This window comes from Heterocephalus glaber, unplaced genomic scaffold (assembly GCF_053883595.1).
Source record: "Heterocephalus glaber isolate CG9 unplaced genomic scaffold, H.glaber_assembly_v1.0 deba00000281, whole genome shotgun sequence".
NCBI classification, from domain to species: domain Eukaryota; kingdom Metazoa; phylum Chordata; class Mammalia; order Rodentia; family Bathyergidae; genus Heterocephalus; species Heterocephalus glaber.
This window is the reverse complement of record NW_028258139.1, coordinates 1,794,643-1,820,765: the sequence shown is the minus strand read 5'-3', so window position 1 is coordinate 1,820,765 and position 26,123 is coordinate 1,794,643. Positions and strand designations below refer to the sequence as shown.

General features: G+C 38.9%; 1 protein-coding gene across 4 annotated transcripts in view; it reads right to left on the bottom strand.

The window, feature by feature from the left end:
- Positions 1-26,123, bottom strand: part of Atp6v1h (ATPase H+ transporting V1 subunit H) — a 172,177-nt gene that overhangs the window by 109,953 nt on the left and 36,101 nt on the right. For 2 of the 4 annotated variants that reach the window (XM_087185499.1, XM_004837513.4), the window contains exons 2-4: positions 12,217-12,361; positions 6,146-6,248; positions 2,451-2,540 (exon numbers count right to left, since the gene is read on the bottom strand). In XM_087185499.1, the coding sequence (XP_087041625.1) occupies positions 2,451-2,540; positions 6,146-6,248; positions 12,217-12,329 (306 nt within the window). In that variant the 5' untranslated portion in view covers positions 12,330-12,361. Of the gene's footprint in view, positions 1-2,450; positions 2,541-6,145; positions 6,249-12,216; positions 12,362-13,696; positions 13,982-26,123 lie in introns of those variants that run through there. The other 2 variants (XM_004837512.3, XM_004837514.3) reach the window with 2 other exon arrangements.

The window sequence follows — 26,123 nt, the reverse complement described above, 5'->3', positions numbered from 1 at the left end:
TCCTGGGTACCATAGGAAAAAAAAAACAAAACAAGGGGTAGGGTTGGGCATGTGGATCAATGATAGGCCACTTGCCTAACTGCACAAAGCCCAAGGTTCAATCCCCAGTATCACAAAAAATAAATAAATAAAAATTACTGTGGAGGGATAAACAATCTAAACCCTGACAGAAAAAACAAAAACAAAATGGTCAAAGACATAAATAATTCCAGAGGTGAAAAAAAGATATAAAGGTACCTTTTAAGAACATCCAAAGGTGCTCAACCAAAGGTGGTCAACTTCAGACACCACTGTGATTGGCAAAAATACAACAGCCAGACACTGCCCTATATTGTAATATGATGTCTAACTCTTTCTGGAAGATACCCAGAAGAGGTATAGCTAGGACAAATGGAATTTCTATTTTTAGTTTTTTGAGGAATATCCATACTGATTTCCATAGTGGTTGCATTAGTTTGCATTCACACCATGTAGAAGAGTTCCTTTTCCTCTACAACCTCAACAGCAATTTGTTGCGTTTTGAGTTCTTGAGAGGCATTCTTTCTGAAGTGTTGTTTTAATTTGCTAGAAATCAGAAAAATACAAAATGCAGCAGTATTTGTGTCAAGAGTTTATGAAATAATGTTAATCATACTTTGTTTCCCACAATGCTGTAGAACAATTGTGTCAAACTATGCAAGCGTTAAGAGAAAATTATACAAATACAATTGTATCGGGTCTCATAAATGAAAAAGTGCAAATGCAAAACTATAAGTCTTTTTGCACATGTGTTCTTGAAAAGCTATGAGTAGAGTGAACTTTTATATTTGAAATCATATTTTCATTGTACTATGAGAACATTTAAAAAGAATATTATAGAATAACATTTTGAAATGTTAAGAAATATAAACATTTTAGGGGTTGTAATCCAAAAATTCAGTCTCTGAAAAAAAATTATCTTTCACTTCAAATGTAATATTCTTGCAATATTAGGTATTCAGATAGGTAAAAGATAATGATAAATCTTGTAAGCTTGAGAGCAGAAATTTTGTTTTAAAATAGTGGTCAATTGCTAGGAAATAACTGTGAATATAGGCATTAAAATAATGTACCCATAAAAGAAAAAGAACATAACCACTCAGCAAGAAACAAACACAATACTCTAACTACATTATCAGTTTAAACACAAAAACATGCAAATCCAAAATTCTAAATAAAAGGCTTATGTTCCACAGTCTCTGGGTGAGCAACTCTGAAACTACTTTCTATATATCATATGAATAACAAATGAGAGAATTTACAATGGCACTATTACAAAAACAGTCACAAAGAGGTAAAGAGGAGACTAGAATGAACCTTATGGTGCTGACCTGAAAATGCATGAGGAGATATCAATGTAAACTCATCGTTTTTATTTATTTATTTTTTTAGCCAGGTATATTGCTAAGTGCTTTATATGTATTACATTTATAGTTTTTAATTTATAGGTAAATATGTAACAACTGAGAATATATGTATGATATATAACCAAGATAACTAAGACAGACCATGACATTTCTGTTTTTCTTAACTTTATTGTTTCAAGGGGATAGTTATCATCAGGCTTACATCTGCTTAGATCATTATCAGACAAGTTTGCATCAGCCTAGGATTGATAGTAACCCTTCCTCACATTATAAAATCACTGCCTTCTTGATATGATGGCCTCCCAGCACCATTTTTCCTTTCATCCCCAGTAATGGCCACAGTGCAAGTCAAACAGTAGGCCATCAATAGCATGTGTATTTAAACTGACAGAGCAACGCTCCCAAAGTAACCAGACTGACACTTTCGTTCAAGTCTTTTGACTAGGTACTACACTCAGCAGTTGGCCTGTCTCCTAAGACTTGTTCTATATACCAACAATCTAAGCCTAGATTACCCTCTGGTATAAAATACAAATTATAAACAGGCCCCTCTGTGTTCAGAAGCAATTAAAGCAGTAAGCAGAAACTTTATGTAAAAGTTTCAGATGATAAGCAAATCTATTCTCAAAAGGAACAAAAGTACTGAATCCCTTGTGCCTGGCACTGGCCCTGGAACATACAGGAAAGAAAATCTGTTGACTGAAAGACAAAGAGCCACATCATCTGGAAGCACACAGGGTATCCAAAAAGCCTCACGTGATTCACTAAATGTTGCTGGTACAGTATTCAACAAAAAAACAGGTATCTCAAGAAAACATACATATTGATTATTGATATTCTCAAAAACAACAAAAAAAGACTATGTATTTCCATCTTTAACACTATTAGCAAATTACAACTAAATTTGCAACTAATTACAACTAATTTTCACAAAATTAAGAAAACTATATCATTGCGCCCTTCAAGAGAATAAATGCCATAAGTGAAACCTTACAGAAATGTTGTTACTGTGAAGAACCCAAAAAGATGAACTCATCAAAGGTATTAAATAAAGAATATACAAACCTGCAACATGTCATCAACCATAGTTAGTATGTACTGCACTGTCTGTTCTTTGGAGATATGAGTCATCAGATTTATAAATGTTTTAGCACACTAGAAAAAAAATGAAATTACTGTTAATTATTGTTTTCATTTGCAAACAGCATTTTAATGGAACTTCAGTAAAACATTATTTCCCTTTTATAAAATAGGATACAAATGCTACTAGCTAACAGAATTATATAAAATGTATATCTTTTACAAATATTGTGATGAAGTATGGGAGGACCTAACTATGACCTACGTAAGTTTTTGAGCATTTCTAGTGATAAACTTCAAATGTTTACTTTTTTTTTCTTTTGAGACAGGGTATCACTATACAGTTCAGGCTGGCTTTGAACTTCTAGTGATCCTTCTGCCTCAGCCTCCTGAGTGCTGGGATTACAGGCATATGCCACCACATTCAGCAAAATGTTTGCTACTTTTAAACAGATACAACTAGGCACTATCCATTCTTTTTGTTTGTTTGTTTGTTTGTTTTGTTGGTACCAAGGATCGAACTTGGGTCCTTGCACTTGCAGGGCAGGCAGCAGCACCACTGAGCTAAATCCCCGGCCTCACTATCCATTCTTGATACACATGGCAATATAAAGTTAACATAAACAATTTAAATTATCATTGGATTTGAATATTTTACCTGATTCTCTGTGTGTGTGCTTACTGTGAAGTAGAAACAGAACATCAGAACAAGGGTACTACTGGAGGCCAGGCACAGCAGGACACATCTATAATCCCAGCCACTCAGGAGGCTGAGGCAGACTCACAAGTTCAAGACAAGCTTGGGCAATAAAGTGAGAACTTATCTCGAAAACAGATAGACAGACAGATAGGGTACTAGAGATTACAATCAGAAGGCTTTGATCTGTGTCCATTCTACAGCACGTGACAATGACTGTGGCATTCAACAAAAACTGTTGCCAACCACAGGTTACCTACCAATTTTCCCAAGACTGTTGTGAGAATCAGACCAAATTGTATGCGGGGCCCTTCAGCCAACCAAGGCCCTATATCTGAAAATCTGATGGGCAGTGGAACCGCATCTTATTTGGGGGAACAGGTTCTAAACACAGCATATAAATCAAATAGGGACAATCAAAATTATTCTACAAAAATCCTTTAAATCAAAAAAAGAGTATTATAGCTTTATGCATACAATCACATTCAGTAATAGGTTTGGAGTCATACTTTGAAAAATTTTTCCAACCCTAACAAGATATAAATTAAAGTTTATTTCATTCTGTAATCATTCATTCAATAAATCCTCAGTGTAGTAAACAGCAGGCAATAAGGTCATGCTATAGGAAAATGTATACCTTGTCAAAGTCATTCTCATTGCAGAAATTAGGATGTATCTAAGAGTTACGTCTTCTATGCATAGACAGTTCATTTACCGTACTGAATGGAATTTTAAATATTACAAAATATATCAACAACCTTCATATCATTTAGAAAGTTAATAGTAAATAATTATTTTTATTAAAAAACATTAGAATAGAAATATTCTCATCTCAGCCAAAATATATATATATATGACTATATATATATATATAAATATATATATATTACCCATGGCATTTCTGTCATAACTTTTCTTTCAGATATATGTACTGCCATTTTATTTCAATAAAACCAGACATATCTGTTTGCATAAAACCTAGCAATGATCCACAAAAATCCCATCACACCAGACAGCACAATTAAGAAAGAATCCATTTAACTCCTTAAGAGAAGAATCTTATTAACACCATTTCCCCAGTATTACTGTGCACATGACCAGGACTCAACATACATGTGTTGAATAAATACTGAATGAGATAACTCTTCCAATGCACATGCATTTGGAAACAGAAGTTTTTTCAAAGGATGATACCAATAGCAGACTTCACAAAGGAAAGAAAATAACAGATTTGATTGCACAATGAAATCTCAAAATGGAAAAGGGACTCATAAGCCAAATTTAAAATTGAACAAGCAAGTCGGAAAAACATGGCATATCCAGAGTGAGTGCTAAAACCGGACCCTGGGCATGTTCATATACTGCTGGTAGGCATGACAAATTGGTACAAGTCTTACAGAATGGTGCATGCCTAAAATCCCAGCTGCTAGAGAGAACGAGGCAGGGAGACTGCAAGTTCTGGGCCAGCCTAGGCAACATTCCAAGACATATCTCAAAAAGAAAGAAAAAAGGTACAAACTGGTATGACCTAAGAAGAGGCATCTTTATAAAAATTTTTTCTTTTGGTACTGGGGATCAAACTCAGGACCCTGAGCTTGTGAGGTAGGCGGCGGCACCACTGAGCTAAATCCCCGGGCCTTTATAAAGTATATTAAATGCTTGGAAATGTTCAAATTCTTTGATTATCACATTTCGAGAGTTTATGAGGAACTAATTAAGAATGTTCACCTTAAGATGGCTTGTAATAGAGAAAAAATGGAAATAAAATATGCAGAGTACTAGCTTAGAACATTATGGGCTGGTTTAGAACATCCATTAAATAGAAAATTACACAAGTAATAGCATTACAGGTTTCTTGGGGGGAGGGATATAATCTGTTAAGTGAAAGACCCAAAACCATTTACATATATCACCTTATTTTGGCAAAAACTTCAAATTTGCATTAATAAGTAGGTTAGATATGCAAAGAAAAATATCTAGAGATATTAATCTAAGTCCATATTAAATAGAGAAATATATGGTAGAATAATATTTATTTTCTTCTTTTTGATTAATAGGATCTTATTTTTCTGCAACTAATGTATTACCAAAGAAGAAAAAACTACAACAGATACAACTGGATAAACATTTAAGACTATTATATATGAAAAACTGCAAAACAATTCAAAGATAAGTAATAAACGGGGATGTAACTCAGTGTTAAGCGTGTGGTTAGCATGTGTAAATCCCTGGGTTCAATCCCTAGCACCCAAAAGAAAGAAAAAGGTTTAAGTTAAATATCAAAACCTTACAGATTAAAATAAAAAGACCCCCAAAAAGTTTAAGAAGCAATATAAAAACAATTTTTTAAAAAATGAATCAATGAGAAAAAATGCAGTCTCTTTTAATCAAAATAATAAGATATCCCTTTTAATCTATAAAATTCAAATATTTTTAATTATATCAGGCATTTCTAACATTACTAGTGAGATTTTAAGGTAGGAAAATAATCATTTTAAAAATGTTAAGTAAGTTTTAAAACTTCCTATACTTTAAAATAATAACTTCCCTTCTAGAAATCTAAGAAAGTTTCAAAAATGCAGAACAGGATAGAAGTATCAACACATCCAAAATGACATTTTTTTCCAAAGTCAATAGAAACTTGAGATGACTTGAATGTTTTCTGATGAAATAATTTTTAATTAAAATATGGTGCAGGGCTGGGGTATAGATCAATGATAGAACAGTTGCCTACCATCACAAGGCCCTGGGTTTGAAGCCCAGCACAAGAAAAAAAAAAAATTATAGTACATATCTACAATGTAATATCACGTGGTCATTAAGATTTGTCCAGGATTGGAGGGAGAAGCTTGCTTGTGATTGAACTCAGAGGCTTGTACGTGATAAGCAGACACTCACTCCACCATTGACCTATACCCTCTATCCTTCTAGAAATTTTAATGGCATGGGGAAGAACTCATGATAAAATGTATGTATGGATCACCTGGCTGCCTTCAGCTTGAAGCATCTCTTGCTTCTCTTCAGGACTTCTTTTCATTTCAAACCTTTGAATAAATTCACAATCTTCAGCAGAAATCATCTGCCCTCTAGAAAATAAGAATAAGTTATTTGGTTTAGTAAGAGTTGAATAGCCACTGTGAGAAAATGAAAGAGGAATTCCTAGCCTTTCTTCTCCCTCTTTAGTAGTGTTCAATAAAAATTGTAGGAGGTCAAAGTTTTGGACTAGGCTCCTGCACTGGGTTCCAAAAAACTGACTAAAAACCTAAACAGAGTTACTTATACTACAGATGTACACCACCAAACTGAAATTAAGTTATTATTTGGCCTTGAGAAATCAAGTCAGATAACAGCCAAATTTCCCAAACAGACCAGTTTCAATGGGCATAATGAAGTTTCCTCTGCCTTAATCCTTAACAGAAAAGTAACAGAGTAACTGATGTTAACCAGTTATTTCTCTATTATTCTGGCTTCCTACCTTAGAAGTAAGCTCGAAATGACTCATCAGCTTTTTGTCCTTTGTTTCTGCTTTCTTCAGCCTTTTTCTATAAAACCAGCCTCCTCTGCTCTGCCCATATTGTTTTACGGATGAAGAGTTACCTGATTCTTGTATCAGAGACAAAGCCAATTTAGATCTTTAAATTTGTTATAATTTTGGGGTTTGAACACAATGTCTTTTGTCACAAGAGTTGACATGAGGGCCCTGCCATTCAACAGACATATGTTCAAAGCTTAGCTCTACTTATGATGGTTTGACCCTTGAACCTAAATTAATTTACCTGCAAAACGGGAACAATAACCATTTGCTTTCAAGGGGCTGTATTGAGGATGAAATTAAATAATTCATATAAGATGGTTAACATGGTACCTGGCCCACAATAAGCAGTCAATGAAATGTCACCTTCTTAGCATTATCCAAAGTCTCACCCTTATGTCCACTCCAAACAATTTACTTACCCTTCTAAATCATCACAAACCAAAATCACTTTACACTGAACATCTACAATGAGGTCTTCCAACATACTCTGTCACTCCAGATTTTGAATAAAGCCATCTTCCCCTCTCTGAAAACCTCTCTATTGTGAGCCCTATCCTTCCAGTAGTCATTCTTTGCTATCCTGTTTTCCTCCCCACTCCTCGGGGATCCTTGCTTCACTGGGTTTTGGTTTTTTTAATTTGGCTGGGTTTTTTGGTACCAGGGATCAAACTCAGGACCTTAGGCTTTTGAGGCAGGCAGCAGAACCACTGACCTCCATCCTGGCCTGCATCACTGGGTTTTGGTTCTCTGAGACGTCTCTCCATGGCTCAACTCTTGGAAACTTACTTTTCTTTCCCAAACTCTTTGCTTCAGGGAGATTCAAATCAACAGAGTTCCATCTTCCCTCGCTCCCATATCATCACTACCTCCGTGCAAAAACACATTTTCACAAATGCAGCAGCATCACCACTGCATCTGTCACCTTCAGTTTCAAGCCTGACTTGATCTTCCAACTTTACTTGTCAATCAACACATAACCCATTCTAATTTTTATATCCAGATTCTTCTTGTTAAAAGACATTTCCACAAAACAGCCTTGCTACCCTCTGTATCCCTCTGGGCACATCATCCTGACCGTAAGGAGAACAAAGGGAACCACAACAAACTGCCTGAAACTCCCCGAACACTGCACATTGTTCTAAGCTTCAGCTCCTGCCCAGGGCTCCTTTCACTAACAGCCCCTAGGCTCCTCTGCTTGGATGACCCCTACAGTTTCTTCCAGTGTTTTGTGAAAATTTCCCCAGTACTCCCAAGAAATTATTTGTTTCCCCCTTGTTACAGCTTTCTTTCTGTTACATATATTTTATATTCAAAAATTGCAATTGCACAATTCATTATCTAATTTGTTTTACAGTTTCGTTTCCTCATTAGACTTTAAACTCAAGTTATGATTCTTGTACCCTCAAGATACAGTTTTATTGGATTCCAGCTTGACTGAAACACAGTCATACCCATTCATTTCTGTACTGCCTAATTAAGAAAAAGTTTAATCAAATGTAAACACAGTATTTCCGTAACATGTTAATATATGTGAGCCAAAACCAAACAGTCATAGCTTGGTACTCAAGTACTCTGAAACTCACTGAATTTGGAACACATTTTTTTTGATTAGTACATGTTTGCAGTACCTAATGATCACATTTATTGTGGGGTGTTGGTGTGTGTATATTACACACCTTAATTTTTTTTCATCCCCTATCCCTCCTATTCCTCCCTGCTTCTTCTGGTTCTTGGTTCCTTTCCCATTTGCAAACACTGTTTCCATTTCATGTTCTTCACTTCTTTTTTTTCCATCTCCTTTCCCTCCTCTCCCTATAGCCCTTGTTATCCTTCCCATTTGAAAAAGATCCCCCACTTCCTATTATCTACCTTTATTTTGCTCCTCATTTGTATTTTGGGTTTCTCATTTAAGAAGAACCATATGGTTTTTAAACGTGTGTACCTGATTTATTTCCCTAAACACTGTGATCTCAAGGTGCATCCATTTACCCACAAACTCTCCTAGCATTCATTCTGTTCACAGGTTGTCGGTGAGAGAGAATTGCCTTGGGACTCACTACCCTTTCCAGTCAAACAATCTGCTTGGTATTCACTGTTGGTACTCCTCACGCCTCCCAGAAGCCATTAATCATGAGTACTGAGGCACCACTATATTGGCTTTTTGACAGTGGAAAACTCTTCCACAGGTTTTATCCTATCAGTGCAAGTGTGATACAAGATTTGCTCATTATGCATCTGCCGGGTCCAGCCCCAATAATCCACCTGTAACCTCTTTCAAGGAAGGCACGCTGCACACCCACCAGTCTCTGCACATCAACAGGCTCAACAGCAGGCACACGGTTCACATTTGGTGAGCATTTGCGAATAAACACATAGATTGGCAGGGCCCTGTAAAAGAAACTTGTAAAATGGACAACATAATAAAGAACGAGGGAAAAGAGAGAACACAATGTGTGTAGTACAGGGGCCATGAAATGAGAAAAACACCTGAAAACTACGACGTCACTAAAAACATTCCAAATAGTAAGACTAGAGAAAGTACTGCCAGACATCTAGGGTTTTAGGATCAACAATATTATTCTATTTAGGTTATAAACAGATATACAGGCTTTATAAACATAAAACTCCTTGCATTTAGTCTAAACACTCTGGAAAGGTAAGAAATTAGGAAACAGAGCTTGGAATCCCAGTTTTGCAATCAATTTAAACAATTACACAGACACTGATGAACAGGGTACACATCAATAAGCGCCCTCCTTGCTCCTTCCACCCTTCAGCCACTGGCCCACAATTATCCAGGTCTTTCAAGTGGGAATCAAAGTCATCCCTAGACTTTTTCACCCCCACAAATCCTATCAATCACTAAGCCTTTCTCAAACCTCTCCAACTTGGTCTCTTCTAACAACCTTCACTACTGCTACTGACTTTCCTCACCTCTCAGTCTGTTACCCACAAATCCACTTTACACTGTCAGCAGAACAACCCAAATGAGATAACATCTGATCTCGTAATAAGAACTTCAACAGCTATAACAGTAGTTTTGTTCCTTTCTTTTTTAACCCCAGTACTGGGGATTGAACCTGGGGTGTGATGGTTGATAATCTGAGTAAGAGAAGCTCAATTAAATTGGCTCGGCCATTCCACACCCTAAGGTGGAAGACCCACCCAAGGGTGGCTTGCTGCCTGGATGGTATAAAAGAGAAATGAAGAAGGATGGATCTGCTTCTGTTTCTTAAGATAAGTCCCAGCCTTCCCCTTCACTTTGGGTGTCATCTCCTGGCTTCCAGGGCAGACTACTCAGCCTTCCATCGCAGACCTATAGGCCTCCTGATACAGACTCACATGGGACACTGCAGTGAGCTCTTTGACTGAATCATTCTGTCTCCAGTGTTACACACAGACCCTGTGCACCCTTCCACATCTGACTCTGTGGGCGGCCACTGTAAGTCAATCTTGTAAATTCTTACATATTTTTATATCTTGTGCTGTACCTGTTTCTCTAGTAAACACTGGCTGATACAAAGGGCCTCAGGCATGGTAGGCAAGCACTCTAGCACTTAGCTACATCCACAGATCTTTTTTAAATTTTATTTTGAGACAGAATCTCTCTAAGTTACCCAGGCTGGCCTCAAAATTTTGAAACCCACCTCCTCAGCCTCCTGAGTCGCTGGGATTACAGCCATACAGTACTACATCTCGCTACAGCAGTGCTTTTGAACCTACTGAAACCCTAATAAGGATGGTGATGCTTTTGCTCACAATTTCTTATATGTGGAAGGCTGTTCTTTGTTGCCACATGGATGAATACCATGCATCCTTGAAAACTAAGTTCAGGAACCATCCCCTTCAGGAAAACTTCCTCAGACTAGGAAACACTGTCCTTTTTCTGTGCTCTCGTCACACCCTGGGCATCTTTCTATTTTCACAGTTAATACACTAAATTAAAATGACTGTTTATATAGTATGAGTTAATTTATGGATAGTATTCTACATCTTTTCTGAAGCCACAAAGCCCCCCAAAAGCCTTAAAATTAGTGATTAGTCAATAAACATTTGATGAGTGACTAAATTAAGGCTTTAAAAAAACATTTGTATACTGTAGATCCTTCCTACAACAAAGTAAACTGCTAAATATAAAACTACAGATTCCTCAACTTGTTCTTCAAACTATATATGCAAACTGAACTGATTTCCTTAATGATTCATTCATAAATATGGCAAAACAGATAGGAAATCAAGTCAACATGATGAAATCAAGTCAATATGATAAAAGATGATAAAGAATAAATGAATGCTAAATTTATAAACATAAAATACTATAACACCAACACAATAAATCTTAATATACACAAGAAAGGAGAAAAACAAATTCATTGAATATATTCTGTAGCAGACACCTCTGCCCAGTATTAGCAGGCTATAGTGGCACAAGCTTCTTGCCCCTCCATAATTCGTCTGTGTTACATTGAAAGTAGTAGAGCATGGCTGAGTTCACTCTGAGTCAAGGTCAACTAACTCCACATAAATTTTTCCCCTCTAAATTAACCATCTGTTCTCTTCAGCAAAGATATGCTTGTGCCCTCATTCGACAGTCCTGCCTACTTGATACTTGTTATCAGCCGGTATGCCAAGACCTGACCAGTTTTCCCCCTTCCCATACTTGTACTGAATAAACACTGGATGTCCTGAGAGTCTGTCTTTGCTGCCCAAAGAGGCTTAGATCAGCCCAAGACTCAAGTTTCTCTCAAGTCTCTGCCTCTGTGTTTCTTTTAATTCCCACTTTCCTATCTCACAAACGTCACAGTGGCTTTCAAGAAGCCAAGACCACTACAGAAGTCTCTAACAAAGTTCCATTACCCTTTCCTGATAGTATTCAACATTCTAGTGCTTGTGTTCAATTGTGCTAACACTTGAAATACACTATTTCAGCAGCAAGCCTAAAGGATATGTATGGATCCCTACTTTACCTCAGAGAAGTTAAATGATTTTCCCAAGATCACTAAACTAATAGAACCAGAATTTAATCCCAGCTCTCAAACCCCAGATTTCCAATATTTCCTTTTTTTTTGGTAGTAGGGATTAAACTCGGGACCTTGGGCTTGTGAGGCAGGTGCCAGAACCACTGAGCTAAATCCCCGGCCCAAATTTCTGAGAGCTATTTTTCAACTACATGTCCCCACTCTGACCACCAAGGCATACTGGGCCCATGGAGCACATTTTGTCCCTCATCTCCTTCTTCCCTCCACAGCCACGAATATTCCTCCTGTTTCCCACTCATTCAAAAAGTACTTTTTCTAGACATGAGGTCAAAAACACTATGTATGAGCAGCCCTACTTCCCGTTAGAAGCACTGTTTCCACCACATTACACTAAGACTGTTCTACACTGTTCTAAAAAGGAAATGTTGCTTCCACATTCATAAGTATTTTTCCAGTGTTTCTCTCATAGATGCATGACCATGAAAGAGTGTGATGTAAAAGCACATGATTATTCGTCATTCACAGCAAATCAGTACTTACTGGAGATAAGACTGCCAGTTCACTTTATTGGCTCGAACTTCTGCAGCCTTGGCTGCGATAACATTGGTAGGGACAGCAGCATCCACAGCACCTCGAATATCCATTTTGGTCATCTACAGTTCGCGATCTTCAATGTTTTCCAGATCTTCAATTTAGATGTAAGGTAAAAACAGAACACCAAGTGTTATTTTTTTACAACTACTCCTATTATTAGTATCACTACTATCACTTTAATGTCCTCAGGCATTCAGCTCAAATATTAAATATTGTAAGTCTGCAAACACTAACATTGTATTTCGAATCTTATTTAATGCTCTATAAAAGGGTTCTATATAGCTTTTCCTGTTTCAGGGAACGTTTTTTAATTAGCCCTAATATTACAGTGAGATTTTTAAAGTGGCCGTTTAAGATACTGACATCAGAAATCATGACTAAATAAGACAGGAATACAAAATAGGGAAAAAAATTTTTGGTGCTCAGGATTGAATCCAGGGTCTTATATATGTGTGCTTGGAAACTACTTTAAGTGTATTTATTTGATCCATTTTCCTCCTCTGACAGGAAAAATACAAACCTACGTAATACAGATGGAGGTAATTACTGTGGATAATTAATGTTTACTAAGTATCATTTTGAAGGAACACATTAAAAATTGTAAGTCCCTTCTAAAACAACGCATTCAAATTAAAATATATAAAATGGGAACGTGATTCTCAGAGGCCAGCACTCTCCTTTTTCAACATAAATTTATAATACTGTATTTTCAAAATCAATTTTGAAAAAAATTTTGGAACAAATGCCTATTACAATGTAGGTACAACCAGCAATGAATGGGAGTCTGGTCTGATAATGAGAACTTAACAATAATGAGCTTTTAAGTCATTTTTCACTCCTAAACTTACAGATAAAAGCTTAAGCCTAATTGTTATCACGACACAAGATATATAGGTCTCCTCCACTCGCAAAATATAAGCTCCTGGCCACCACCACAAAAAAAAAAAAAAAAAGCCAAAATCATACCCAAAATTCATTCGGAGTTCCCAATGACCTTAGTCGATTCGGAACTTAATCTCTGTATCTGAGGACTGCTGCCTAAACAGGTAGTTTAATGAGGACTGCCTGGGCCCTGGTAAAAACAAGCTCCGTCTGGGACAGGCTGGAAATCTAGAAACCAGCAGGCTCGGCCCCAGCGGCACCCCAGGGCTGTCACCTAGTCCCTGAAGGAGTCGCAACCCGGGAGGCCAGGGCCGTGGCCCAACCCTGGAAAAAGTATGCTTTCTTCCCATGCCCCTGCCCTCCTCTGCCCACCCCTTCAAGTTCCTTCCCCCCGGCTCCGAACGCTGCGTCTCTTCAAAACCCTGGCTGAGGCCTGGAAGGAAGAAAATCTCGCAATCCCCGGGCCGGAAAAGGACCGAAGAGGCCGACGGGGAGAAAGCAGCACGCCCCAGGGAAGCTGGAGAAGCCGCAAGGGTCGCCTCACCGGGGCAGGTGCCGGGAACGAAACAACCCTGGGCGCCCTACAACGCGCCCAGAGGAGGCAGGGTGGGCGCGAAGGGTCGGGCCGTCCAGGCCACAGCCAGTCTGGAGCGCCGAGTCAGAGTCGAGTTGGCGCTTCCTGCTGGACCGAGGCTTGAGCAGCGGCGGGAGATTCGGAAGCCAGAAGGTGAAGGAATCCCGCACCAAGGAGACGCTGAGGGCGGCACAGGCTGGAGGAAGCCGCCGCGGCCACAGAATGACAGGAGCGCCGGTCACGTGAGTCGAGGCACGTGACCGCCGCGGCAGGCGGAAAGCGGAAGCCGGGAGGGCCCAAAACAGCCGAACGAGGGGCGTTGCCCTGAGGAGGGCCCTCTTCGGTGCTGGGAGCTGGAGGCCTGGGGATCACGACTTCAGCCTCTGAAAGACACAGCTTGGGACCCAGCCGGCCTGCGGCAGGACAAAGCCAAGACCTGTGCCTCCAAACCCCGCCCTCGGCCTGGCACAATTGAGGGCCTGAGTTTGGAAACCAAACCGTATTTGTGGAAAGGTTAATTCAGTGCCTTTAAATAGTTTGATTTTTGTTTCTCCAATGCTACAGCAAAACCCTTCTGAGTTCTGAGTACCCAGCATCTTGTAAATGTTTCCTCTCTGCACTTTGAGAACAGGTTTATTCCCAGCCCTGTGTGAGCTCTAAAGATTTTTTTTTCCTCTTCTTCTACCCTGGGCAGGTCTTTTCCTGGCCTTAACCTATCTCCTCCCGTCAATATACTGATCGGGGCTCGTGAATTTTCAAGGGACCATCTGGAGATTATCAGGTTTTCTCGCTGTGCCCTCTTCCTCTCCAGTGCTCTGCGCTGTGCAACTGTAGCCACTTGGGCCTCTTCAAACTCCCTGCTCGGTCTCCTCACCTCTGGGAGACACTAACCTCCACCTGGACCCCCTGCCCTAAGCCACATACTGGACACTTTATTCAGGCGGGAACTAGAGCATTCACCGGGCTCATTTCACTTGTTTTCATCCGTTGGGAATCACCGCCCTTTGCCGGTAATGGCCACTGTCTTCGGTACCATTTTTTCATAGGCTTAGTTAAATTTATTAGCTATTACAACTGGAAAGGTAAAATAGATTACTGTCACAATCCCTTGACAAGAAGTGGAAATTTCAGTGTTCTTTTGAAAGCAAATCTAAGGGGGAAAAATCTTTCGTAAAGGGTGAAGCAGAAACTGATTGTATAACAATCATCTCCCCAAAGTGAAACAGAGGAAATGTTATTTTAAAAATCAACAAAATATTTATGGTGTGTGTAGTCCCAGCTACTTGGAAGATTGAGGCAGGACGGTCAGTAGTTCAAGACCAGCCTGGGCAGAACAGGAAACACAGGTAACATATCAAGAACCTGCCTCATTTTTTTAAGAAAAAAAAAACCCAGCAAAATATTTTCTGCTTTACTTCTAAACCAAGAATCAGGTGACAAGCTTTCATCAAAATGTATTCAGGTTCTTTATTCTCAAAACAGCCTTTCTTTGGTCATCCTCTAGAATTCTGTATTTGCCCACATTATCGTTATTTTTAGTTCATATATAAGGAAACTTGTTTTCACTATTGAAATATAAAATGTGTGCCTCAGTGCCTCTGATGTTGGAAGAAGTCCTCTTGCACTTTGCAGTAGTTTAGATGTTGAATGTCTCTCAGAGGACCATGTGTTGATGGCTTGGTCCTCAGGGTGGTGCTATTAAGAATTGCTATGGACTTTTAGAAGAGAAAGCATTACAGGAGATCCTCAGATCACTGCGCTTGTACTCTGCAAGAGAATGGTGGGGCCTCAACTCCTTTTCCTCTTTTACTTCCTGGCCATGAGGTAAAGAATTTTCTAAAGGCCGGAGATTTAGCTCAGTGGTTCCGGCACCTGCCTCACAAGCTCAAGGTCCCGAGTTCGATCCCTGGTACCAAAAAAAAAAAAAAAAAAAGCATTTTCTATATCACACTCCCTGTCTTTGCTATCCAGCATACTTCACAGAGGCCCAAGGCAATGAGTCTACCCAGTCTTGAACTGGAACCCCCAAAATTGTGAGCCAAAATCAACATTTCTCTTTATAAGTTAATTATCTCAGGCATTTTACAGTGAGGGCACACAGTTCATGTCATGGTGGGTGCCATGAAGACAAAGAATAAATGTCAAATTCTGCACTTTATACAATATATGAGAAATGGTGAGATGTCAGAAACATCTGAAAAAAATAAAAGGACTTTAGGCACGTGGTAAGCCAAATAACAAAATCTTTCTTACCACTTTTGTTAATAATGTATAGTTGATATGAGGCTGAAATAGGATCATACTGGGATAAATGTTGTGATAATGTTCAGAGGTTGCCAATAATACAGATGTAAAGTTTCTTTCTGTAAGTAAGTTTGAAAGCAAGACTTTATTTTTTTCTTGATGCCTACCAACATAAAAAGGTTAGCAAAATATATTTGAGTAAAACCAATGTCTGTTTTCTGGAAGCTTATCTGGGAGTCTAAATAAAAACCCAGTAGCCAGGGATTTAGCTCAGTGGTTCTGCCGCCTGCCTCGCAAGTGCAAGGTCCCAAGTTCAATCCCCAGTACCAAAAAGAAAAAGCCAGTAATATATATATAGACGTGTTCAGTTTGAAGTTCATATAAAATAACCAGGGAGGGCAAGAATCAATCTTTCTAGAGTTTGGGATGGACGTGTAAACTGGACATAGGATTTGAGTATCTTCAATGTGGAAGATAAAATTCAAATCTTGAAAATGGATGTTGTCAGCCATAAGAGTCAGAATTAAAGGAGGCTGAAGGAAGTATCCTGTGGAATATACCATTTATAGGTCAGGAAGAGGAAAAAGAAAGAAAAGTATTTTTCATATAGGTAGGAAAGATATGTGTGTAATACAGCCTTAAAGAGAGAGTTTCAAAAAAATAGGTCTGACTTACCAGAGGTGTCTGATTTACCATATTCAGTCACTCCTGGCTTTGATGTCGGAAGTTCCAGGGCAGCACTGGAGACAATACAGGTTTGTAGAATTTTTTAAAGGTCAGAGTTAGCTGTGGTCTTTATAAATGATCAAATAGCTATTCGTTTCACTTAACTTGCCTGATAGGACTTTTAATTCCAAAAGCCAATCTTGTAACTTCTTTTATATATTTCAAAGGACTAATACCTTGCCTATTTTCTCTCTTAAATTTTGTGACAAGATAACTTGTTACTAGCATCAACTAAAGTTATTTATTTACAGGGGAAGTTTCAAAGTAAACCAAGTGAAAAATCATGAAACATTTTACTTCATTCATACAGAATTTTCTCCTGAGGCAATGGGGGTTTTCACCCACATACCTCATTACAGGAAATTCCTCTAATTGTCCAATTCGTTCTGATGATAGAAAAATACCCAACATTGAGAATCCAATGTGTATCCTCATCATCAAATTACTCTTCAGATACTCACATGTTCAGATATAATAAAAAGTTCTATACCATTTTACCGAATGACATTTAGTGTTGTTGGTAGATTTAGGTATAACTCTTACCTGCTGTATGTCCTACACTTATATTTTATTGGCTAGAGAAGAGAAAAAAATAGACCCAAAAAGGAAAAGTACCATGAGTAATTTTCATAATTTGATGAATTAATCCAAAATTAAACTTTGGATTCAAGTATTTTGATTATAGCAAAATATCATTGGCATACCCTTACAGATAAGGAATATGAGCTGTCACTTTAACACATAGTTCAATTCACTGGCCTTGCTGATTTGTAAGGCTGAGAAGAGATAGTGTGAAAAAACACTGCATCATGTTTCTTTTAAATTGAATCTGAAAGTATATAAGTGACAGTATCAATGTGTTGAGTACTGAAAAGAAGAAATGAAAAACAGAAAGACTGAATTTATTTTTATTCCAAGAGGAAATATATATATATATTTTTTTTTTTCTTTTGGTACCAGGGATCGAACTCGGGACCTCTTGCTTACAAGGCAGGTGGAGGAACCACTGAGCTAAATCCCCAGCCCAAGAAGAAATATATTGAAAACGCAGAAATAAAAATAGTTCAAACCAGTGGTGGCAAGCTGATGGCACACATGCCACAGTGGGCTGTTTATATCATAGAAAGCTCTAAAAGGTTTGCCATCACTGGAACCATTGACATAAAATTATATAACATATAACTACTGTTATGGGTGTAATTGTTCCCTCACAAAAAATTTTCATGAAGTCCTAACCCCTTATACCACAGAATATGACTGTATTTGGACATGAGGTCTTTAAAGATGCAATTTGGTTGAAAGAAGGTCATTAGCTTGGGTTGTAATCCCAGATGACTAGTGCCATAAAAGAAGATGCAATTAGGACCCAGGCCCTACTGGAAAATATATGCTGCCTCCCTGTTGCCTATAGAACAAAACCCAGACTCCCTGGACCAGCATTCAATGGTCTCTGCAGGATGAGCCCAATAGCTTACAAAACTGATCACCTACCACCTTCGTGGTCCTCCAGTCCAGCCGTTGCCACATGCTTCTGTTAGGCCTGATGGGCTCCGAGACACATCCTTTCTTCCCTTACCTCGGTCCCCCTCCAGCAGTGCCCTCAGGCTTTCCTCTACCATCACAACTCATCCACCAATCCAGGATCAACACATGACCTCTCTATAGACTGTTCTTGCTATGACATTCAGTTGCTACATAATTCAAACTCTAAACACTTCTCTATATTTTTATATCATACAGCTATCAAAGCTTACATAGCTTCACAAGCATTTATTCAACACATAGTTTGAGGATTTTCTGTGTGTAAGAATATATTAGGCACTAAGGATGCAATGTGAAATAAGATACGGTCTCAGCCCTCAAAGCATTTTTAGCACTGTTAGTGAGTGTTACAGTTTGGATCTAAGAAGTCCTTCAAAGGCCATGTGCTGAAGGCTTGGTTGGATCGTGAGGGCTCTAACTTCATCAGTGGATTCATCCACTGATGGATGCTTCATAATTTGATGCTATTATTGGGAGATGACAGAAACTTAAAAGCTGGAGCCTAGTTAAAGGGAAGAAGTTACGGGGTATGGCCCTGGAGACTATATCTCATCCCCAGCACCTCCTTCTAGTTCTAGGGCTCTGTCTCTTTCTCCCTCACTCCCTCCCTCCCTTCCATCTCCCATCTCCCATGATTCATCTCTCATCTCTCACTTCCCAGCTGCAGTAAGTTGAGCAACCTCCACTACCACATGCTCCCACCATCATTGTATTCAGGCCTATAACAGTGGAGCCAGCGAGCAGGGGCCGAAACCTCTGGAACAGTGAGCCAAAATAAACACTTCTTCCCTTAGATTATTACTCTCAGGTCCTCTGTCACAACAACAGAAAGCTGACTAACGTAAGAGAAAAGAAAGATCCAACCTTTCATTATGTAATAAGCCTTATTAATCATCAATGATGAGTCAGAAACTATGCTGAACAGTGGGGAATGAGAAGCCCTGTGAAGAACAGAGGCGTGTCGTAGATCTTTGTTGTACTCTACGATCCATTGATGCGTCCTTCCTATTGTAAGGCATAGTTTAACTTCAGTGGCAGGACAGAGAAAGAGGCCAAGAAAGAAAGGCTTAGAGCAATCAGCACTCAACTGTCTACGGCACTTACCGCAGAGCACTTCCTAGAACACTGGCAGCTGAGCTCAGGAAAGCCAGAGTGCCTGGGTCCCACACTAACAGAGGAGAGCGTCTTCACATATTGCTGCCTTGGCTGGGCTGCTCAGGAACCCCTCCATGCAGAGCATCGTGGCAACATAATTCAGTGTTTTCAGAGAGAGCTTGGAGACATCAGGGCAAACACTAAAGATGACATCAAATATCTTCAGTTGACTCTCAGAGCATACTGATCTCAAGGGTTTAGTCATCTCTTTTTAAATAAATGTTATTGTATCTGTGTAAGGTATGAAACATGGAGGTGTTTTTCATTCATTACAATTTGTCTATGAACTTGATGAATGAGAACAATAAAATAACACCACCTACCTAAAATGACTACAGTGAACAGATGGCAGCAAGGACCTGGCTACCAACAGGCTAACATATACAGATTCTTTTTTTTTTCTTGTCATCATTCCCTAAACAGTAAAATATAATAATTATTTAAATAGCATGTACCTTCTAATAGATATTATAAGTGAAAAGAGATTAAGTATGCAAAAGAACGTGCATAGGTTATAGGCAAATACTGTACCATTTTATATAAGGAACTTGAGTATCTTCAGATTTTGGTATTTGAGGGTCCTGGAATCAATTCTTTGCATGAATATAGAGGGACAACTGTATACATACTAGAACATATATATATATATTTGAATATTGGACTGTAGGAAACAGATAAGGTAACTTAAACTGGCTTACACGATAAGGAAATTCATTAGTTCACAGAATAGGTGTGCTAGAGTTAGGCAAGCTTCATGTTTGGTTGACTCAACCACCCAGTGAAAGCATCGAGAGCCCAGATCCTTGCTTTATCTCCTTCCTGTCACCTTCATAAAAAGACCCCTCCTGTAGCAATGAAGGCTGCATACTTCCTCATTTATGTCTGACAAAAGAAGTTGACTTTTTAGAGCTCATTCTTAAAAGCAGAAAAACCTCTTTTTTTGCAATCTCCTGCATCCTTGCCTATTTGTTGTCGGTCTAAAGCACTGGAGACATGCAGTCCCCCTCAAGCAAGGAAGATAGGATTGTTAGACTCAGTGAATTCTCTGGGCTACTGTACATGATGGAGAATCTGAATCTGATGCTAAACACTGAGAAAAAATATAAGGAAAAAAATATTACACTTTGTGATAGTTGACTGATTGTGTCAACTTGAATAAGAAATGCCCAACTAAATTGGATCAGCATAGTTCTGGGTGTGGCTGAGGGGATTTACTTACAACAGAAGAGCCACCCTGGGTAGGCATGTCAAATGAATGGTATAAAAGGGAAACAAAGAAGGAAGTCTTGCTTCTATTTCTTTGGAGAGAGCTCCAGTCTTCACCTTCCTCTTGGACGTCATCTCCTGGCTTCCAGCATAGATTCTTCAGCCTTCCGGCACAAATCCTTCAGTCTCCTGACACAGACTCGTAAGGGACACTACTGTGAGCTCTAGGTCAGCTGGGTCCTTCAGATCTCCAGCAAGCAGACAGCCCTTTTGTCAATCCTTATATATTTGTATATCTTGCCTTAAATGTGTTTCTCTAGTAAGCACTGACTGATACACATTTCCCTTTTGCTTGTTTGCAATGTAATGTTCTTAATGATTTTTATTGTCAGGAAACATGTCAGTTGATCAAGAGGTTGCATACTGACTTTTATAACTTTCTTAGACACTTTTTTTTTTTGGTACCAGGTATCGAACTCAGGACCTTGCGCTTGTGAGGCAGGCGCAGTGCCACTGAGCTAAATCCCCAGCCCTCTAAATGCACTTTTTAAAAAATATTACCTAAATTTTTATGTACTCTCTGTATTTTCTATGCTCCCTTCTCCTAGTAATTTTCTCCTTTTTAATTATTTCCTGTATTTCTAGTCCATGTATTCTCAGTGGGGACTATGAGGTAATATTGGCTTCAACGCTCAAGGTGTCAGAAACGATCCTCCCATCATAGGTAACACAGTGGTAATACAGTGGCATTCATTAGCTCAAGCCTATCTGACGTTTACCCCTTTCTTTTAGGAAGAAATTAAATTCAATTTTTAATTTTAGTGCAATATTTCTCTTTGGGATTGGGGTAACAATGAGGAAAAAACTGAAAAACACTATTTTACACTAAGAAAAGGATTTTTAACTATATTCACTTCTCAGGGTTACCATCACAAATCCTAATAAACTTAGAGGCCTTAAAAAAAGAAATAAGAAATTATTCTTTCTCAGTTCTAGAAACAGAAGGACAAAGTCAAGTTGTGATCAGCACCATGCCCTGCTGCAAGACTGTGGGGAGAAAATGTTTCTTGGGCTTGTGGCTCTGTCGCTCCACCCTCTACCTCTGTGGTAACATTGCTTCCTCCTCTTCTGTCTCTCACAGGACCACTTCTCATTGAAGTTTGGGCCACCTACACAGTTCAGGGTGATACCAAGATCCTTAATTACACCTAAAAAGGCACTTTCCCAAAAAGGTTCCAAGGGTTTCATGTGCATCGTTCATTCACTACCCTGACTGCATAGATCCCAGTCAAAACTTGGCAAAAGAGAAAGATGCATATGGCCAAGTTTTGGCTGGAGTGCTGCCTGACTCCCCAGTTTTTTTGAGCTCCTGTGTCAGGGACGACTCTCAAGAATTTACCACACAGGCTATCATGTTTCCCCGCAGTAGCCCAGTCTGTGCCTCTGCATCTTGCAGACGGAGTACACTTCTGTTTTTGCTTTTATCCTTTCCTCTCTTTATTCATCCCAAGTTCACTCTACAGAGCTAATTTTCCCTTACCCCTTCACCTCTCACTTTTCAAATAAACTTTGGGCACCATTTTTGGCTTGTCTCTTCCAGTTATTTGTTCAAGGCAAGAAGGACCTGGAATACTTTTAATCAGTAAGCCATTTCTAAAGAAAAAAACACAGTTCCTAATCCAATATGTTCTAAACTGAATGTGTTGTCCCAGTATTCAAATATTGAGGCCCCTAATCCACAATGTGACAATATGAAGTCATGGCATTTTTGGAAGGTACTAGGGTTAGATGAAGTCATGTTTGCATTACGGCACTTGTGCTCGTAAAAGAAAAGGATCCTCCACACAAACATAAGAAAACGCTATGTGAGAATTTAGCAAGAAAAAAGCCATCTTCAAGCTACGAAGACAGTCCTCACCAGGACTGGGCCTTGCTGGCACCCTGATCTCAGATTTCCAGCTTCCACGACTATGAGAAGATAAAGTTCTGTTGCTTAACTCCCCTATTCCTGGTATTTTGTACGGGCATCCTGAGAAGATTAATACTACAATATAAACAAAGCTTCTTAATCACACCTTCAGAACAAAGCATGAATAACATCATTTACAACTCAGAGAGATTAAACTCCCTAGAAACAGATACAGTCTGCAAAAGCAACTGTATCATCCTCTCCCTCATTCAGTTGGAAATACATTTATTGTCTCTTAATTTGTCAGGCACTCCAATTCCCTTTGGGATTTCTTTAGACGAGCACAGAGAAATTCAGACAGTTTCAATAAGTGCAGTGAACGAGGTGCATCTAATGCTAGTCTGTGACACTGGATGAGGAAGCCAGTTCTGCTACCCACAGAAAGGTAGAGTGGTCAGGGGACTCCGTTTGGACTGACTGACTATCCCACTAATCCTAAACAGGTGGGCAAGTCAAGGAACAGGTGAAGGACATTACAGAGAGAAAGGAGGATTCTCAGTTACTGCATGGGCTCTTTCCTCCACTCTACTCCTAAGCCACTTACACATGAGGTCAATTTTAAAATGAAATCGTTGGCTTCGTGGCAGGTAAAATTCAGGCCATGTTTTTGAAAATAGGCCACCTCAGTCACAGATTGGAATGATGGCAACTTTCATCAGTTTCCATGATGAAGTGGTCTCCTTTTCAGAGAGGGACTAAGCCATAGAAGAAAATCAGAAAGGGGCAGTGAGCAACTAGGGGGTCTGCTTCATGGGTCTTCTGGGACTTTCTTAATCCATTCACACGTACAACGAAGTATCATAGACTGAGTGATTATAAACAACTGAAGTTCATTTTCTTAATGTTCCGGAGGCTGGAAGTCAAATATCAGGATGCCAGTATATTCCTCGAATCACCTCTTTCAGTTTTGATTTAGGACATTTGAATTAGAAATACATTCCTACCTACAGAGGGCAGTCATGACACAGCCAGACATTCACAGTAAGAGGCTCTGCCTGGAATAGAATGCTAAGATCTGTGGATAAGCTACTGGTCCACAAAACAGATAATCCTTTTGCTTTGATGAGTGTTAACTTTTCAGGGCCCTAGCAGACTCAGAGACAGCTCAACATTAGCCAGGCGAAAAAAAAACGTGAGTAGATCCTGCAGTCGTGTTGATAAACCAGGCTAAGGGATTCGGCCGGGGCTTTTGTTGTGGAAACATGCCCAGCTTCTCACAAGACAACCACGAGTGCCTCCAGGACCATTTCTCCCGGTCATCCATGCGGAGATTTCAGTCCCTGTTCGGGGCAGAGAGATATTATGCAAACATTCACCAAGCCACAAACGGTAAATGGGATCCTCAAGCTATGTCTGATGTCAAGGGAAGATCATCAAAATATCTGCATCTCACTCTTGGCAAGAAAAGGGTCTATCCAGAAAGAATATGAAGCCACGAGACAATTTGAATGTCATTGCTCACTAAATCTTACTGAAGACTTGAGAATGTTTTTTGAACCAACCTCAAGGAAAAAGTAGAACTTTTCACAGTTACTGCATTTGTCCAGTTTTCTCCAACTAAAATAGCTTCCCTTTACCATTGCTTTTTTGTTTGGGTCTTTGTTTTTTAGGGGGGGATTTTTGGGGGGAGTTTTTTGGTGATGGAGATTGATCTCAGGGTCTTGCACATGCTAAGCATGAATTCTACCACTAAGCTACATCCCCAGCCACTTTTTGTTTGTTTGTTTTAGGAGATAATACTTTAAAAATCAAAAAACCTAGACATAGATTTTATGGCTATTGATATAGAGGTTTTTCTCTGACATAGATGTATTTTATATTATAATGAAAGAAAATCAGATTTCTTTCTACAAAAATTGCTACTGGAAAAAATTGATAAAATAATGTAGGAACATATGAAATTAAGGAGCAAAAGAGTGCTGTTTCTGAAGGCTGAGTTACCTAAGGTGAATTTCTTCAATATTAGTTTCTACCACTAGATAATTTTATTTCCTCAAAGAGGAATAATTTTCCTGTTCAATGTTATGTGTATCTTTGCAAAAGTACAATGTCAGTCTTAAATCCTCCTAACTATTAATAGAAGCATCTCTTGAAAGGTTATGTGGAGAGGGATGGGCATGTGTTAGAGTCTACCAGATAATGTGCAGAGCTCAGAATTAAACAGTACAAAATCATACTGTACCTGTCTTGTTTCCTGTTTACACTGGAAAACTCATCTGTTCCTATAGCATGGTTTATATCCTGATAATAATCATTATTTATTTGCAGATTCTCTAATTCTCTAGATTTTTTCCTTTAATGTTATTTTAACCAATTTAAACAAATGAAAAAAAATTTTTTTGAGTCATTAGGAAGCCTTTTCTGAAGAAATGTTCTAACCTTTGCTTTTGAGCTTTTAGACATATGGGAATATATACCTCATGAACTTCCACACACCCCTATAATCACCTAAGCACTAGTTCTTTAGGAAACTAGAATGAAACGAGGAGCCCTTTATTAAGAGGCATATAAAAGTAGGTAAAATATCCAAAAGATATTTCTGAAAGGTAGAATTTGGAGGCTGCTGATAGATATATGAGCTGCTTCCAAGATTTAGCTATTGTAAACATGGGTGTGCTTGTGTCACTGTGATACGATGTCTTTAACTCTTTCGGCAAGATTCCTAGAAGGGGAATAACTGGGTCAAATGGAATTTCTAGTTTCAGTTTTTTGAGGAATCTCCACACTGATTTATTTCGGCAGTGGTTGTCCTAGTTTACGTTCCCACCAACAGTGCAGAAAGGTTTGTTTTTTCCTGCCTCCTTTCCGGCTTTTTTATTATTTGACTCCTTTATGATGGCCATTCTTTCCAGAGTAATCTCAGTGTTGTTTTGTTTTGTTTTGTTTTGGTACCGGGGGTCAAATTCAGGACCTTGCACTTGCAAAGCAGGTGGAAGAACCACTGAGCTAGATCCCTGGCCCTCAGTGTTGTTTTAATTTGCATTTCTCTAACAGCCAGAGATGTTGAGCATTTCTTCACGTATTTACTGGCCATTTGTACTTCTTCTGTAAACTGTCTATCCATTTTGCTTGCTCATTTTTTGATTAGGTCTCTTATTTCAGGGATCTAATTTTTTTTGAGTTCTTTATATATCCTGGATGTGATATTTACACATAATAGAATACTCTTCTGCCATAAAGAAAGATAAACTCAAGTCATTTGTAGGAAAATGGATGCACCTTGAGACCATAATGATAAGTGAAATAAATCAGATGCACAACCCTAAATATCACATGGTTTCTCTTTTTTCTTTCTTTTTTTTGGTACCGGGGATCGAACTTGGGACCTTGTGCTTGCGAGGCAGGTGGCAGCAGAACCACTGAGCTAAATCCCCAACACGGTTTCTCTTATATGAGAAACAGAGTAAAACTGAAGGATAGATAATAAAAACTAGGGAGCTAGATAATTCTCAAAGGCGAAAGAGGATCAAGAGATGGAGGGAAGGGGGAGGGAGGAAAGGGAAAGGGGGCGGAAAAATGAATTAAGAGGGGTTATGTGTCGGGAGCAAAGCTACA